The sequence below is a fragment of the Bos mutus genome, chromosome 13 (assembly GCF_027580195.1).
Source record: "Bos mutus isolate GX-2022 chromosome 13, NWIPB_WYAK_1.1, whole genome shotgun sequence".
Lineage (NCBI taxonomy): Eukaryota > Metazoa > Chordata > Mammalia > Artiodactyla > Bovidae > Bos > Bos mutus.
Genome location: NC_091629.1, coordinates 71901811 through 71920172, shown reverse-complemented (window position 1 = coordinate 71920172; position 18362 = coordinate 71901811). Strand labels below are relative to the sequence as shown.

The following is an 18362-nucleotide window of genomic DNA, read 5'->3' as shown; positions in this document are numbered from 1 at the left end:
CCTCAGTCCTGCGAGACCCTTCCTGCTCCCAGAAAAGGAAAAGGGGCACAACGCAAATTAGGAGACCCTGAACTAGAGACTTTTGTTACACGGGGAGTGGAAGAGAAAGACAAACCTGCAAATGTCTGAACACATTTTCTGGATTACCTGCATTTTGCCATTTCCTCTTTGCCAAGTGGATGATGGCTAGTTATATAGAGATTTCCTAAAATGTGTTTGATCTGTTCAGACTTCCTCATCTTTAATAGAGTTCCCGTGCATTTGCAGGGATGGTTTGGGCTTGTCTACACTGATAAGCTTGTGACAGCCTATTTCTCAAACAGCAGTCAGAGACTGCTACAACCCATGCTTCTGGAATGGTTGCAAGACGATGCTTTCCTTGTGATCAGATGTATCCTCCACCACTTGTCAAACCCCACACTGATGAGCTGATCATCTGTCACTGATACCAGGAAATTTAATGAACATAAATTAAGTACTTTGAGCTTCCAGAACAGCCTTCATTTTGAGAGGAAGACAGACAAACGCCAGCCCAGCCATTGTGGGCTGGCTGGAGAGTGAGATAGAAAAGTAAGCAAGTATTAAATGTTCATTTCATTGCTTAAGGATTTTATCATGGTACTGAAATAAGCTTGAGCCCCAGAGCCAGAGGGCTTTTTTGGGCCATTCACAAGTTATTTCCAACCTCAAGCCAATTCTCTTTGAGAATTCTTTTTCTACACGACCCTCTGCACCCCAACCTTGCCCACCTCCTTTTGATCTACCTTCTGGACCTCCTGGTGCAAGTGAGCAGAAAAGCTCCAAAGGGGAAGACGGCTCTGGGACTCCCTGACTTAGCAGATACGGCCTCGACTTTAGAACAGCCATCATCAAGCCTGCCACACACTGGGAAAAACAAAACCAAGCCCACCTCCCAGGTCTTTGCTCATGGGTTGTTAAACCTCTTTAGGAAACAGGTGTTTCCAGGTCCTAAAGTTCAGAACATCCAGGAAAACAGCCATTTCCAGTCTCTGAAAGTCAATGTCATGGCCCAGTACCCGGGAATGTTATGGCCGATCAAGGAGATAAACACAGAGCAGTACTTTCTCAGGTGAGCAGCACTTCAGATCACAGAGGCAGAAGGGATGAAGCCACCCACCTTGCACAGAGAGTCCACGGGGAACAGATGAGACTCCAATGCAGATTAGTAAGGGTACTACTACCAGCTCCAAAAAGACAAGAAACCCGTGCGTTTAGTCAACAGCATAGGAACTCCCTTGCCAGATGCTCCAGAAACATCTTCATCTCTGTCCTACCCAGATGGTAGCTCTACCTTACGGGGCCACGGAATTAGAGCGAATACTCCCAAAGCAATTTTCTCAGTCCCGTAAGGGAAGAACAGAAAAAAACCAAGTCTTTTTAGCTCAAGGCTGGGTGTCCTAGGATGTTTTCAGTTCCTTGCCTTTTTCAAGCAGTCTTTGAATTTGTTGCTCAGTCATGTCTGACTCTTTGTGACCCCATGGACTGCAGCATGCCAGGCTGCATCTCTAGGAATGTGCTCCTGAGTCCTTGAATAGTTCGTTTCAATTCCAGAAAACGAGCCTGTAACAAAGTCCAGGTGAGGCGGGGGATGCTTGTGATGTCATTTCCCACGTGATGAGGGTCGCACTGTGAGGGACACATGGCTGTGGCTGCTTTGAGAGACGAGTGTCCAGTCTCTTGACCCCCAATAAAGGTTTGGAATAAATTTTACCTTTGCAGGTGAGCTCCTGGAGGGCAGAGACCCTGATCAACTCCCAGCAAGTAGGAGAGATGGCAACTCAAGGAGGCCCAGGATGGGCTGTGTGGGATGGTTTCCAGATTGTTATCCAAGAATCAATTGGAAGCTGATGGGTATTAGGTCCAGGCTTCAACTGGAGCAAGAACTCAAGTACCTCAGTTAGCGACTTATCTCCAGTGCCGAGCCCACCTCCATCTGCCCTGGGTCCCTGGCGCTGCTCCTGCTGCTACTACTGCCTAATCGTTTCAGTCGTGTGACTCTGTGCGACCCCAGAGACGGCAGCCCACCAGGCTCTCCGTCCCTGGGATTCTCCAGGAAAGAACACTGGATCGGGGTTGCCATTTCCTTCTCCAATGCAAGAAAGTGAAAAGTGAAAGTGAAGTCACTCAGTCATGTCCAACCCCTAGCGACCCCATGGACTGCAGTCTACCAGGCTCCTCTGTCCATGGGATTTGCCAGGCAAGAGTACTGGAGTGGGGTGCCATTTGCGTTCTGCTCTGCCAGCTACTCCCAGTTAGTCTCTGCTACGACAGGGCACTGGGCAGAGATGCAAGGCTGGGGGAAAGGGGAGACCCAAAACTCTTGATTCAGCCACTTACACATCCTGACTCTGAGGAAGGAGGCCTTTGGGCCGGAACAGCTGAAGGGCATTTGTTGTTGTTGTTGTCATTCAGTTGCTCAGAGTCGTGTCTGACTTTTTGCAACCCTGTGGACTGCAGGACACAAGACTTCCCTGTCCTTCACTATCTCCTGGAGTTTGCTCAAATTCATGTCCATCAAGTCGATGATGCTATCTAATCATCTTTTCCTCAGTTGCCCCCTTCTCCTGCTGCCCTCTGGGGCAGCACCAGCATCGGAGAGCAGGTGCCTGGGCCCAGCTGTCTGAGATCTGCATGGCCAGGCAGACACAGCCTGCCAGCCTCTACTGGGCTGACCACGTGCCCTGGCCCCAAGGCCTCTTGCTTCTCTTTGAAGCTCTCGCTGGCTATAGACAACGGCAGTCCATCCCCTATTGGTGGGGACCAAGGAGGACCCTTTCTGCTTGCCCTCAGCAGAGACATCTGTTCACAGCCCAGAGAATTAATGCATTAACAGCAACAGTCCTTGTGAATGGCAGTATTGACTCATAGCAACTGCACCTGATGGTCCACACCGCTAGGCTCTGGGCTATGGAAACAGCCTACAGGCCACCCTATCAGGGAAACCTGGCCCCCTTTTACTGAGCCACATTCTCAAGGTGGCTTAGAGGCTTCTGTTCTCTACATCAGCAAAGGGGTGATTCTGTTCATCCAAGGGATGGGTATTAGGCTGTTCACTCTAACACGAATCTTTTCCTTTAAGGGAAGCTGGGATGAATATGTTCAGGTTCAGAAGGTGGAGAAGTGGCCTGATGGCCAGGTGGGGCTGCAGGTGGCACCCCCAGGCTTGAGGAGGACACAATGCATGACTGTGCACAAACTGAGCCCCCAACTAGCACGTGACTCCCTGACAGCTGGGCCTGCGTGCGGCACCCTGTTCTGCTGTTTACAGAGCAAGGAGGAGGTGGTGGCTCAAGAGAGGACACGAACTTTACTGCCGGCCTCTGCAGGGCAGGGGAGTCCACTCCCAGCTGGACTTCTGATGGTCTATGGAAATCATGCTACTTGATGACAAGAGGCTCTGAAATCTCAGAACCCCGAGAGGCCAAAGGTCAAAGTTCAAGAAGCAGGAGAACCAGCCTCTTGATGGCACAGGACAGGACTGCATGTCTGGGCCCTGGACTTGCCCCTTGGTTGTTACAAACAGGAAGTTCACCTCTTGCACGTGCCTTTAAACGTTGAGTCTTAGCTGTTGTGTGCTCATCTTCCTCCCCGGGGAATATCAGCTTCCGAAACAGCTGGAGCTGATGGGAAGCATCATCCCATTTTCAGAATCCTGGCTGCAGCTTTCAGGTGCCCCCGCCCTGACCTCCATCTCCCTCTGACTGACCCTTCACGCTGCAGCTTCCTTCTCCCCGGGGGCCATCTCTCTGCTCACGTCACCTGCTCAGGGAAGCCCTGGTGCCTCCCAGGCTCCATAATTTCTCTAGTACATTCTCTCCTAGCACCACCCTGCTCTTTTTTTTATCCCAGTTTACATCATGGAACTGCCACTACTAATCTGGCTCTGAGTGGCTTGAGAGCCCTCGTGAGCAGGCCCTTGACCACGCGGCTCACCCTTGTGCGCGGGGACCTGGGTGGGACGGAAAGTGACACAGAAGAGTTTGTGCAGCGTGACGGGCCAGTGGAGGGTGGGCCACGGATGGGCAGGCTGGTCCCCCGAGGACCACGGACAAGGAAGGAGCAGCCAGCTCTGAGCATGCTCAGTGCATCTCTCTCAGCCAGGCCCCTGACACAGCATGTGGCCAGCAGGGTCACCAGAAGGGCCTGACTTTGGGCTGACCCTCCCCTACCCTCCTGCTGCACAAAGGGACTGGGGTGGTAGCCGGGACTCAGGTTTATACTGGTGGCTTCAAGTAGGGCAAGTGCCTACCTTACGGGCTGTCCCAGGCTCACCTCCCTCCTGTCTGTCTCCGCCTCGTCCCAGCACCGGAAGGGTACAAGGCAGCAGAGGGACCGACACCCAGAGAAGGGCTCACCCCATGTACTAATGAGACGGGGACAGGCAGTGGTAGTGCAGATCAGCTGCAGACACGGCAGCACGTCCCCCAGGAAGAGAGCCGTGGGACCACCAGCTCTTCAGAGGGGCCCCACTCCAGACCCTAAGGGGAGTGGGCCATCCGCCATGTGTCTGAAGGCATGGGAAATCCCTTATGAATGTCAACTTGATCTTCCCCATCGACCCACTTACAGATGATAAAGAGCCAGCATCTTAAGATTCCTCTGCAGCGGAAGGCCTGTGCCCTCTGTGAACCGACTTTTCTTATTAAATCCATTGAAATCAGGGCTCAAGACACCATAGGAGAAGAAGTCATAACTGACAGAAACCACCCCCTCCTTCTCCAAGGCCTCTGGTGTGTTTGGGAGAGAAAAGCTCAGAGTTGGAATTAAGCAAAGTGCAAATATTCAAGAAGCTCTTAATCACCACAAATTGGCTTTCTTGTTCACTGTGATTCCTTTCTCTGAAGACGGTCCCCGATGCTTTGCAAAAGCAGCTGTGTTCCCCCGCCCCCCTCCCTTCCCTCTGCCTGGCAGAGAAGGAGCCTCAGTGACAGCAGAACCCCCGGGCTGTTCTTCAGCGAGTAGCTCTCAGGCACAACTTGAGTGGCTACTGGAAAGATACAGAAACTTCTGCAAATATTAACTGTGCGGAAGGCTTCCTGATCGGAGAAGGCAATGGCAACCCACTCCAGTACTCTTGCCTGGAAAATCCCATGGACAGAGGAGCCTGGAAGGCTGCAGTCCATGGGGTTGCTAAGGGTCGGACACGATTGAGCGACTTCCCTTTCACGTTTTACTTTCATGCGTTGGAGAAGGAAATGGCAACCCACTCCAGTGTTCTTGCCTGGAGAATCCCAGGGACCTGGGGAGCCTGGTGGGCTGCCGTCTATGGGGTCGCACAGAGTCGGACACGACTGAAGCGACTTAGCAGCAGCAGCAGCAAGGCTTCCTGATACTTGGAGGAAAGTAACTGCTTTTGAACCGTGAAGATGTCTAACAATATTTTTCAATCCGGATTTAAATTCTAGAGAATGGTTTCTCTTACTGGTGACCTGCCTTCATGGCACCCAAGAGCTTCCTGATGCTGACCTGCCACGGCTCTCTGCCAGCACGTCTTCCTCCGCATGCTTCGTGATGCTGACCTGCCACGGCTCTCTGCCGGCACGTCATCCTCTGCATGCTTCGTAATGCTGACCTAGCACGGCTCTCTGCCGGTGCGTCTTCCTCCGCGCAGCTTCGTGATGCTGACCGTCCACAGCTCTCTGCCGGCGCGTCTTCCTCCGCGCAGCTTCATGATGCTGGCCTGCCACGGCTCTCTGCTGGCCCGTCTTACCCTGCGCATTTCCGACTGTGTACCAGAGTACCTCTCAGTTTTCAACACATCCACTCTTCTCTCTCTGAACGGGGAAGAGTCTGCCTTTCCAGCAATGCAGAAGGAACAAAACCAAACTGATGAATCTCAAATTCCTACAGCAGAAATCAATTGTGGGAGACGTAACTTAGGAAAAAAGTCTCCTTGTTTTCAAATACAGATGTACCACATGACTACAGTTAAAGAAAGGATGTTACCTCACACCACTCAGGATGGCCATCATCAAAAAATGTACAAACAGCAAATGCTGGAGAAGCTGTGGAGAAAAGGGAATCCTCTTACACTGTTGGTGGGAATGTAAATGGGAACAGCCACTAAGAAGAACAGTATGGAAGCTCCTTAAAAAAACTACAAATAGAGCTACCATTTTGACTGAGCAAGCTTGCTCCTGGGCATATACTTGGAGAAAACCAAACCATAATTCCAAAAGATACATGCACACCAATGTTCCCTGCAGCACTATTTACAACAGCCAGGATATGGCAGCAACCTAAACGTCCATTGACAGATAAATAGATAAAGAAGATGTGGCACATACACACAATGAAATATTACTCAGCTATAAAAAGGAACAAAGCTGTGCCATTTGCAGAGATGTGGATGGACCTAGAGAGTGTCAAATGGAGTGAACTAAGAAGAACAAACATCATATATTAACACGTGCATTTAATAAGTGGGCTCTAGAAAAATGGTACAGGTGAACCTATCTGCAAAGCAGAAATGGAGACACAAATGGATAAGAGAACAAATGTATGGATACCAAGGGGAGAAAGCAGGGTGAGATGAATTGGGAGATTGGGATTGACAATATATGTCAATATATGCTATTGATATTATGTATAAAATAGATATCTGATGAGATCCTACTATTTTGCACAGGGAACCCCATGCTCTGTGGTGACCTAAATGCAAAAGAAATCCAAAAAAGAGGGGATATATAAATACACCTATAGCCGATTCACTTTGCTGTACAGTAGAAACACAACACTGTAAAACAACTACACTCCGACAAAAATTTTTTAAAAGGGTATTTTGTATTTAGTCATTCAGCAAGAGATGCACAGAGGGCAGACCCTTTAGAAAGGCAGGGGGTGGCCTTAGAAGCTAGAACTCAGTTCTGTAACTCCACAGTTACAAGTGTGTGCAAATGCTATCTGGAGGGAACAAGGGTAAACTCACATCCTTGAAGCCCTTCGGGTCCCTCAACTGCCTTTATGTCCCTCCCGCTATTTTACATGTAACTAGTTCTACTGGATTCCCTAATGCAGGAGGCTTCTGAAGGCATCATCCCCACCAGTTCCAACTCTGCCCTGCTAACTCTCAGGTACCACCATGGGATCAATATGAAATATGATGCTTTAGAAATCTGCAGTTAAGAATTAGGTAATTTGTTTCAACTTGGAAATAACTCTGTATGTGCAAAATTCACAACATGAGCATCATCAAAGAGTAATTTTTCACCTACTATATTAGCATTAGAAAAAGCACTCTAAACCAAACAAAAAAGTCAACAGTCAGACCCCTCTTTTTGCTGGTGGAAAGAGCCCTGTTGTACAAAGAAGGGTATATGGGCTAAATCTGTCAAGAATGAGTCTCCTCAGATGAGTGGTCTTTCTTTAGTATTTCCAAAACATCAATACCTGCTGTGGTGATGTGCATATAATAGAAGCATTGGATTTGGCCACGGAGTTCTTTTACCTAGCTGTCCTTACTCTTTTCCAGGAACAAAGTGTGGACCACTCCTGCGGTGTGTGTAGGAACACGGGAGGAACAAGGTCTCATGTGGCAGACACGTTCAACTCTGGACTCACGAAACCTCCAGGCGCCATTTTAGGCAATGTAAAAGAGGGTCCATTTCAAAACCTCTCCAACAGCACCCTTTGAAAGCAGTATGTCACGGAATACTATCTCTCACGTTGTTACCTGCGTGTTCTTGGAGGGGATGAGCGTCGCCTGTGGTTGGTGCAGACTGAGTGTTAAAGCAGCCGCATCATGATGCCGCGCAGCTCCCCGTCTCCAGGAGCGAACCGGAGGCAACAGTGGGCCAGGCACAGCCGTGCGCTAGGAGATGCATCCGGGGAGACACGGGAGGGCTGCCGTAGGCAAAAGCTGACCCCAGATCAGCAACATGGCCCAGCTCTGGGGCTGCAACTGCATCTCCATAGCAGCTATATTTCCAGTTCATGGATGCACTAGGCTTTGAAAGCTTCTGTTCAGAGTCTGAAAGATGCTGTCTAGAGTTCTGAGTCGGGAACAGATTGAGCTCTTCCCGCCAACAAACATAAACAGAAGGGCCCAGTGCCCTGGTTCATGAATCTTCAGAGCGTCTCTGCATTGTGGGCCAGGAATCTCCTAGATGTCCATCATTAAGGAGGCAGCGTGACCTCGTATCACTTGACTAAGTTAATCACAAGGCTGAATTGGAATTTTTCTAGCTTAGAAACAAGGTCTGGGTGGGACTCAGGGTGAAGGGCACTCTACTACCTGTGGTTACACACAAGTTTGGTGCACATATTTTGGAGTGTAAGCAAGACCTTGGAGGACATGCTGCTGCTGCTGCTAACTTGCTTCAGTTGTGTCCAACTCTGTGCGACCCCATAGACAGCAGCCCACCAGGCTCCCCCGTCCCTGGGATTCTCCAGGCAAGAACATTGGAGTGGGTTGCCATTTCCTTCTCCAATGCATAAAAGTGAAAAGTGAAAGTGAAAGAGAAGTCGAGTCCGACTCTTACCAACCCCATGGACTGCAGCCTACCGGGCTCCTCCATCCATGGGATTTTCCAGGCAAGGGTACTGGAGTGGGATGCCATTGCCGTCTCTGGAGGACATGCTAAAACATCCTAAATAAAGGATTCTGTTGAAGTGCCTTAGATTTGTCCCACTGACTACAAAAGCATTTATAAATTGGTGGCACTTCACTCTGAACTGCCTTCAGCGGTCAGTGCAGCATACCTGTTATTTGACACACTTGAAAGTAATACGATAGATACTTGCTGGCCTTCTTTTATTCCTTTGAATTAGTCCAAATTAATGAAGCTTCCATTTTATCACCAGAGACAGATATCTCTGTCGTGTGTCTTCTCTTCGTCTCAGAAAGGGATTTCATCGCTTGTTTTGAGGAGACTTTTCACTGGCTTGCCAGCATTCCTTCAAGTTTTACTCAGATTAAGATGCTGTTGAGTCCGATTAGAAGTCTGCATCCATACAGTGGTGACGGTCCCTCTGCCTGTCACCCTAGGCTAGGTGAGAACCTAGAGGTCACCCTGTGCAACAGTGTCATTTTCAGATGGGGACTGAGGTTCAGAGAAGTGAAATGACGCCCATGTGTTACAGCCAGCTTTGCCCAGCACCGACCAGGATTTCCACCCTCAACTTGACGCCTTAAGATGAGGACTGGAATCAAAGCATTGTCTGATTCCTGTGCTTCCTACTAACACACGTCTATTTATTCTTGTCAAACTGTCATGTCCCCTGTGTGATCCTAGTGAGACACCTGCCATGAGCCTGGCTTCCAGTACGGGTCCCAAAGGGCAGGAGACAGGTGACCTGGTCAGTTGAAGAAAACCATTTAGTTTACTCAGCAAAAAGGGCACGTCGTACATAAAAACCCAAATGAAGTTTTTGGCTAACCTGATATCATCTCTCAGTTTTTATCCTTTAATCTCTAGGTTTAAATTTCCTAGCAGTAATTACCCCTAACCTCTGCCTGTAATCACAACAGCACTCAATACGAAGTCTTCCTGCAGCAATTAAAAAAAAAAAAAGTCCTCATTTTTTTTCATGCTAAACTATGATATCTAATTAGTACAATAATAATTTCCCCCCTTATCAGGATAATTGCATCTTTGAATATACATTTTTCAGACTGGAGAGCTCTGTTGCACAGGCATCTTCCAGAAGACTGAATGCAGGCCTGTTTTGTTACCCATTCATTTGTGACTTCAATCATTACTGTAAGCGCATCTTCCACAAAACAAATGCTAAATTATACATTGTGTATCTTTCCAAGCACATTAGATAAATTTTTAAACAGACCAGGAGGAATGATCATGTCACAAGCTTAAAATAAACTAAGCTACAGGATGGATTCCATAACTTCATTTAATATTGATAGCAGCTCCATTTAAATCTTGAAAAAAGCAAATACCTTTAATAAATTTCATGTGAATTATATATTTTGATATAACTATCTTACAGGAGTGTGTACACATATAAATCTATAGGTAGAATTATATACATTTCCATATATACCATATATATCTTTTTTTCTTCTCATATTTTTCTCTTTAGTAAAACAAAGCAGTTTTACTTGTACATGGATGTGCGATGCTACATTAAGTCCTGAGTAATTTAAGGGATCGTTAATAAACTACAGTAAATTCTAGTCTTGCAGCTTAAGATCCAGTAGATTCAGTAACAAAAATGTGAACGAAATGTTTAAAAATATGCATTCAATGAGGAGCTCATTTTGTGCTTAGCAGAGAAAGCTTGAACGTGCAGGACAGCCATTTGGTAAAAACTTCTTGAATATTCAAGATTAAACAAATATCCTATTTCAATGGATTTATAGAAGCTGATGTAACCTACATCCAATGTGTCAAGCATGGAAGACTCCAGTTATGATTGGACTGAAAATCCCTTTTGCAGAATGTGAAATTCTGTGTAAACATCGGTGCTTAGGGGATTATACAAAAAGTTCAGCCTCAAATGGGGAAAAAGGAAGATACAATGAAATAATTTAAAATGCTTTTCTTGGGATACAGCCAGCCACATGGAAGGGATATTAAAAAAATAAGAGTATTCTGGTGAAAGGGGAAACCAGATGGAAGTCACTGGGGAGGTCTGCCCAGCCACCCACCAGGGAAGCCCCCGGGCTGGCTCGGCTCCAGGGGCCCAGGGTGACGGAGCCTCCAGGACAGGCTCTGCACACAACGAGAAGGCCGCATTCACCCTGAGGGGCAGGGGCGGCCGCCCCTCAGTGTCACCGTGGCCAGCGCGGCCCGGCTCTGCTCAGGCACTCGGAGGAGGCGGTGAGGGGTCCAGGCCCCTGGTCGGGGGCTGCTCGGATGAGAAGGCACTGTGTGGCAAGGTTCCATCTCCAGTCCTACCCCGTCCCGTGGCTGCTGTAGTCGAAGACGCCCTTCTTGAAGAACGGCGAGAACTCGCACACGGTGTGTTTGGACAGCGTCAGCCCCACCTTGTCGATGTGCAGCGGGGACGTGGCCGACTGGAGCATCACGCTGAAAAAGTCCCTGAGGTACCGCTGGGAAGAGACGAGAGGCAAAGACACGGTCAAGACACGGGCAGGGAGGAGTCGTCGGGGAGGAACGCCTAGAAACAATGCCCCTCCTGGCATGGAGCGGCTGCCACTGCCGTTAGAAACAGCACGGGGAACCCCCTCTGCTGCCTTCCCCACACTGGACCCACCTGGGGAGCAGCCACGGCGTCCAGCGTGCGGGTGACACCTCTTGGTTCTGACGCACAGGCCATGCTGTCTGCAGACAAGCCCAGGGATCGCCGGGCAGTGGGCGCTGGGGGTGGGGTCTACTTTCCAGCACGGTGCTGGTAGTTAATACCCCGCTTTTTCAGTCAAGTCACATGTGCTAAGTCGCTCCAGTTGTGTCTGACTGTAACACTGTGGACTGCAGCCTGCCGAGTCATGTCCCCCCGCCCAACTCACTGACAGAAAGGCCACTAAGAGGAAGGAGAACAAAACGGCTAACGGTCTGCATGACGCTAAATGCACATTTTTACTCTTATTGACCGGGGGACTTCTGCAGGAACTAACGTCTCTGGCACTAGTAAGTCCTTAGTCAGTAATGTGTCAAGTGGCACAGGCCCTCTGTGCTTTGCAGCTTCTTATACACTGAAGGAAAAGAAACACTGCGGGCGAGAGGGTCCACTGAAAACACACACATTTACAGACCACCCAGTAAAGGAAGCTCTTGCTGAGATTAACTGTTCTGAACCCCGTGCTCACCCCCACCCCAACCTGTGCACACGTCTGTGGCAGCACTGGCCAGCTCTTCTGGCACCAAACTCGTAAAGCTGCTCTGAGTCCAAGACCCGAGATGCTGGGGCTGAAATCAGACACGGGCACCAGCAAGATGTGTTAACGGAAAAGAAAACATGCAGAAATATTTAATACAGTTCCGGTATGGCAAAGGCTACCTGTAACTGAAAATGGGGTGCAGGGGGTGGGCACGCATCTAACAGGAGAAGGCCAGGGAGGCAGCTAACATCCTACAAGCCTCTGTGCAAACACTTATTTACCCCAAATGTCACTAGAGACACGGATAATGAACCTGTGGCCTGGGGGAAGAAGCCAGATTCAGCTGGCTGAATGATTAACCCACCTCAGATTTACCTCTGAAAGAAGACATTCTGCTCAAGGAAAATCTGTTAGCTTCTTTCTTAAAAACAGTAACAGGGACTACTAATAATTAACACTTGTACGGTAATTTATAGTTTCTAAAAAATCGAACTCTTTCTGTTTTACCAAAGTATAACTGATGCCCAGCGGCTGAGTACTCTTCCAAGGCAGGGCGTGCAGAGTGCTGACACACGGAGATGTCTGCGAAACCAGCACCAGAGCAAGGTGACAGACGCTCGGACCGCACCCAGAGGGGTCCTGCGTCACCCAACTGCGGCTTACCTTCATACTCTGCCTCTGCCTACCTCTTCTTTTTGTCTTTTTTTTAAATTATTGTAACACCCATTATCTGGTGAGCAAGGCTAGTAATCCAGAGAGGAGACCTGAAAGCAAGGATTTTTAACTCAGACTGTTTCCCGTGTTCAATACTCTTAACTTGCTGATCTCATGGTAAACGCTCAAGAAATGCTCTCTAAACAAAAAGCAGGTCAAGGTAAGAAGGTGTCAAAACCAATTGCTAGAAAATGGACACCTTGCTCCAGGACTGATTTGCATCAAAGAAGCAGAAGAGAACATGCCCTGTCTCTGGGGTAGAAAAGCCGGGAACATTGACCTAGAGGGACCCCAGATCCAACAAACACGGCTACTGGGAAATACCGATCTGGCAGGAGGGGGACTGGGGTCGCCCCGCGGGTGAGCTGTGACTGCACCCCCTCCGTGCGGTGAGGCAGGACCCGGGCCCTCACCTCAGCAGCTCCCTGCAGCCCACGCCCCCACGGCCATGCTCGAGCGCAGACTAATGTCCACGCCGCCTGCCTCCCAGATGCTTTCTGACCGGACGGACGGGAACAGATGATGTATCAACATGTGTCATCATCAGTTCATGAAGCAGGGGCCCTTTAAAGGGCCAAGAAAGCCTGAAGGGATAATGAAAAGAGAAGTAATAGTAAAAGCCATAAATAAAGTGCAAAGAGAGGGTCCTGGAGATCCCCCTTCCCCACCTGAGGAAGCCCCGTAAAGAGAGAGCAAGGAAGCAGTCACCGGCGATGGCTCTCCTTAAAATGAATGCGTCAGCACGCCTCCATGAAACCTCCAGAGAGAGGAATCTGATCCAACTGATTCTAAACTGATTATGGAAGAGCTTTTTCTCTGCAATGAGTCTCTGCTCAGCAGAATCGGGTGGCCTTGGCTCCCTCTTCCTAGACCACTCCTTTGGTCAAAGAAAGGCTGTGATTGGAAGTGTTCTTTGCCGAGACCTCGGGGTGCTCTGAAGTGAAGAGGTGATGCGTGGCCTTGGTTGGCTGTGTCGAGAGCCACAGGCTTGCAGTGGGCTGAGCAAATTCTTGCTGGTGAGTGACAAACCCAAAGGACCAGGGCTGGGGCAGGGGACACAAGAAAGAACTAAAATTGCAGAAAATGCCTGGCGTCACAGACAGCATCTCATTCTCTGTAATTCCCCATTGTCCTGGGCCCACTGCTGAGCTGGGGGAAAGTGCTTACAAGCAACCTTGATGACTAGTATTGATGAGTTCATTTTTAAAAACTGAAACATACAGAGAGAAAACAGCATCCATCATGAATGTACCGCTTAATGAGTTTTCAAAAGTGAACGCACTGGTGTGCTGAGCACTGGGCTAAAAATATGAGAACACTTTTAGAGCCCTGGCAGCCCTCCCCATCCTCCATCCTCCAGGGTAGCCACTGCTCTGGCTTCCTGTGCCACCGATCAGTTCTGCCAGCTTTTGAACTTGATACCGATGGGATCCCACAGGATGCACTCTTCTGTATCTGGCTTCCACTGCTTAATGGCACTAACGTGACGCTCGTGAGCCTTGTGCACCTGGGTGGGTGTGCTGTGGTCTGCTCGTTTTCACTGTTGCATAGTATTCCATGGGCCCATACCCTCCCACTTACTGAAGTGAGGGCTACGGAGGGGCGGTGGGTTTGGTTCTTTTGTCTGAGCTTCTTCAGTAATGAAATCGACGACTGTGTAACGGTGTTGGGTGAATCAAGTTTATTACTATTCCTACAATAAAGAAGCTTCCCCTTAGGGCTTGAGGCCTCAGTCTAATGTACTAGAACTCTGCTACTGCATGTATATCAATATACATCCTAATTATATATAAAATACATACTTAAGTACATACATTCATATTAATAAATCCTGCTGTCTGTGCTCCTAGTGTTTTCCACAGCACCTGTGGCCAAAGGGAGAAAATTAAAGTGTCTCCTGTCAAAGCTCTCTCTCTAATGTTGAGTCCAAAGACACCCCCACCCTCCCTGGTGTGTGGAAGTAAGTCCAGGAACTGAGCCACCTCCCCAGGGCAGTTTACTTTTTACAAAACTCAAGGACTCCAGGAGTTTATGCGCTTATCAGGGTCAGAAGGGCAAAGTAGGAGAAGGGTCTGTGGAATCCAATATCCAATTTCTGTTTCCTTCACATGGCTTCCTCTCCATGAAAATAAGAAAAGCAGACAAATTTCAATCTCTGCATCCACCGTTGTTGTTCAGTTGCTAAGGCATGTCCAATTCTCTGCAAGCCCATGGACTGCAGCACACCAGTCCTCCATTATCTCCCTGAGCTTGCTCAAACTCATGTCCATTGAGTCAGCGATGCCATCCAACTATCTCATCCTCCATCACCCCTTTTTCCCTGTGCACTCAATCTTTCCCAGCATCAAGGTCTTTTCCAGTGAGTCAGCTCTGCATATCAGATAGCCAAAGTATTGGAGCTTCTGCTTCAGCAGCTGTTAGGGATCACAGAAGGCCTGCAGGACCCCTGGCTGGCCTGGTGGCGGGGTAGGGGAGGTCACATCCAGTCTCTGCTCTGTGAAACACCCCAGATCAGGGCTGCTGAGAGTGGTGGCTACACCTACCATGGTTGGGAGACATTCCAGCCCTGCCTCGGGAAGTCAGATGAAACCCAATCTTCTTTCAGTAAGACTGCAAATCAGGACATAGAATGCAGAGCAAGAGGGGGTCTGGGGATGTCTTGAGAGTGAGCAACCGAGGAGATGGGAGGGACTGAGAGGAGAAGGAGCCCAAAGAGAGGCAAGGGCCAGCTAGGGGATGGGGAGAGGGGATGGGGCGGGATCGGGGGTGGGGGTGGAAAGAAGAGGAGGGAGAGAGGGAAAACCACACACCACGCTGGGGATGGAGGACCATGCTGCTGCTGCTGCTAAGTCGCTTTAGTCGTGTCCGACTCTGTGCGACCCCATAGACGGCAGCCCACCAGGCTCCCCTGTCCCTGGGATTCTCCAGGCAAGAACACTGGAGTGGGCTGCCATTTCCTCCTCCAATGCATGAAAGTGAAAAGTGAAAGTGAAGCCACTCAGTCCTGTCCGACTCTTAGCGACCCCATGGACTGCAGCCTACCAGGCTCCTCCGTCCATGGGATTTTTCAGGCAAGAGTACTGGAGTGGGGTGCCATTGCCTTCTCCAGGAGGACCATGAGCTGCTTTCAAAGTTGGCAAAAAAAGGTTTAAGAACAATAGATATGTTAGACATTTATCTAGGTTTCTTTTAGCTGCTTGGACCGACACTATAATATAAGGTATTTTCTTATTAATGCTTTTGGAAAATCAAATTTAGATGACAAATCTTTACGGGATACTTCAGTACTCATGCACAGCGCCTTGACTTCAGAAAGTGTCTTTCTTCTACAGGTTGTAGGCATATATATATACACATATATATATGTATATATGTGTATATATGTATATGTATCTATGTATTTATTTTTTAAGTCAATCGGCACAGGGGCCTTGAGCAGGGTGGGGAGGCAGAAGTCACTGGGAGACATGGGCCCTCGTGGGTCTGCTCCAAACAAAATGTTAAATGGCTTGTGATTTTAAAAACTGCCCCCTCCCCCCAGAACAAAACCAAAATCCTGAAAAGGGACCATGAGCTTTCAGAAGAGGAGGACAAGAGATCAGCAGAAGGATGAGGGGCACACAGATCGCCAAGGACGCCCTGCACCAGGTTCCTGACTCCTTCTCTCCAAAGGGGTTCTTTCTGTCCTTTAACTCGCGCTCGCCGACACCCCTGAGCTCCTTGGGGATGTCCCCCGCGTGCACGCACCAGGCAGGCCAGCGATCGCCTCGCTCCTCTCACAGACAGGCCGTTGATCAACAGCCTGCAATGCTCCAGGCACAGTGAGAACGCGTAATGGCTATTTCATTTAAAGACCACAACAGGGTATGAGACAGAGATGACTACTATCTCCATCTTCTCAGAGAAAAATAACCGCAGTCCAGGAGGCGCAAGTACCGTCCTAAGTGCCGTCCTAAAGGTGACAGCGCGTGGGAGTGTGAGGACTCACACCCAACTCTCCCGAGTCCAGAGACTGGTCTCAGTCCCCAGGCTCCGTCCGCAGCCCCCTCTTCTCGGGCCGACCCTCCTCTCTGGGCGCTGCCATCTCACTGGGCCGGGCTGATGGCACTGGGCGTCTTGCCGTCTGGCCTGACGGCGCTCTCACAGGGACAGGGGTGCAGGGTTGTCTAGAGTGAATGCTCCATGCAAACGTGGGGCAGAGGCCTCCTTCCTGTGATGCTTCTACTCGTCTACACAGAGTCTACGCACCTCTGCTCACATTCCCAGACCTTCCTCACAGTGCCTTGCTGGGCTCTGGTCATTTCTCGACCACCTTCCTTCTGTTTCCCTTCCCAGATGACATTCAGATTCCCTTCTGAAAAAATACGTCTCCATTCTTTGCGGATGGGTCATCTGGCTGACTCAGGGCAGAGGGCTGGTGGTCTCTTCGTCTTCCTCTTCTGGGATGGGCTCATGTAGCCAAAGAGCGCATCAAGATACCACGTGGAGCCTGCAGGGATGCAGGGTCCTCTGGGGCAAGCCTCTCCCAGACTGCAGAGCTGGTGCTGTGGAGCATTTCAAGAGTTTGCATAAGAAATCCAGGGCAGAAGCAGGAGAGCTCTTGGTCTGTCCATTCCCAAGCCCACTTGCTCACCAGGACCACAGTTGTTTCCTACTGCTTGACATCAACACCCCTGGGGTGTCAGCAGGTGTCCGTCAAGAATAAGAGGAAACCTCCCACTTACAACACACCCAGTTCTGGGGGTGGGGGCCTGAAGTGGGCTCAGGACATCTGCCGAGGGTGCCTCTCTTAGGATAAAGTCCGTCCTGGGAGGCTTTCATACATACCGTCTCAGATGGGTCAGCCCATGCAAGAGGTCCATTCCCAGCCAAGCATTCAGCTGGAAGACTCCCGCTCCAAACCCAGATACACACAAGGGCGAATCTTTAAAATTCAACACCATTTCAAAAGTCAACCACTAAACATTATTAATCTTTTGAACCAAAAACACAGGCTAATATGGTCTGTTGGCTGTGTTAATGAGTTCTGAAAAGCGAAACACACTCCCTACAGCGATACAGGGCGGTTCAGCAAGAACTTAGTCAATTATCTCAGAGCTTTAGCCTGTTACCTCAATCAATACATTGCACTAAGGGGGGAAATATGAAATATAATGTGCTGCTACATGCTACTTCACTTTAGACACTTCTGATGAAGGTCATTATATTAACATGATTCATGTGTGACCTATAATATGATTTCAGTGTCGGCTCTGGCTAAAAGGAAAAGTACTTAAGTTCCTGGCCTGAGTAGAAGCTGGATTTGAAGTAGCTTCTGCTGAGTTTTTCCTTTCAATTCGGGAGCTTCTGGATGAAACACTAGTCTGCTCAAAGGGAAGACCTTGTGCTCTACAGCTCATCCAGGAAAAAACCTGGGAGGTCAGAGGGACATTACATGGTATGGCCGCTCCCATCTTGCGGCCACTCTCCTTTCAGGTCTGGAATCTGGAAGGAAGGGCAAGTCTGAGAACAGGGAAAGGAGGGAAGGTGTGTGGTACCCAGGGTCAGTGAAGGATGTGACAGGGAGTACGGCCAGCATGTGGAGGGCTCAGCCTGGGGAAGGGCAGGGTCTGCAGGAGAATCCTGGGGGCCTTGAACCTGGCTGTAGGGTCAGCAGGTATTTGCAAAGCCTTTCCGGGCTCAGGAGCTCCTATGACCCCTGAGACAGTCTAAGGAGAAGGAGGACAGGTGTCTGCATCCTCTGTTTCCATGTAAGAAGATTGAGATCTCAGGAGACAGGGACTTGGACAAGGGCAACGACTGTAAGACAAAATGACTGGCTCTTCAGATTCGTGAGGAAGTCCTTGAAATTCTCAAGGAGAATCCTTTAAGCCTGTAACGCTAAGGT

General features: G+C 49.3%; 1 protein-coding gene across 2 annotated transcripts in view; it reads right to left on the bottom strand.

Annotated features, from left to right (window-relative positions):
* Positions 1-9852: 9852 nt before the first annotated feature.
* The window catches only part of KIF16B (kinesin family member 16B), a 306272-nt gene continuing 297762 nt past the window's right edge, over positions 9853-18362 (bottom strand). For both annotated transcript variants that reach the window (XM_070381958.1, XM_005906500.2), the window contains one exon: positions 9853-11032. In XM_070381958.1, the coding sequence (XP_070238059.1) occupies positions 10874-11032 (159 nt within the window). In that variant the 3' untranslated portion in view covers positions 9853-10873. The remainder of the gene's footprint in view (positions 11033-18362) is intronic.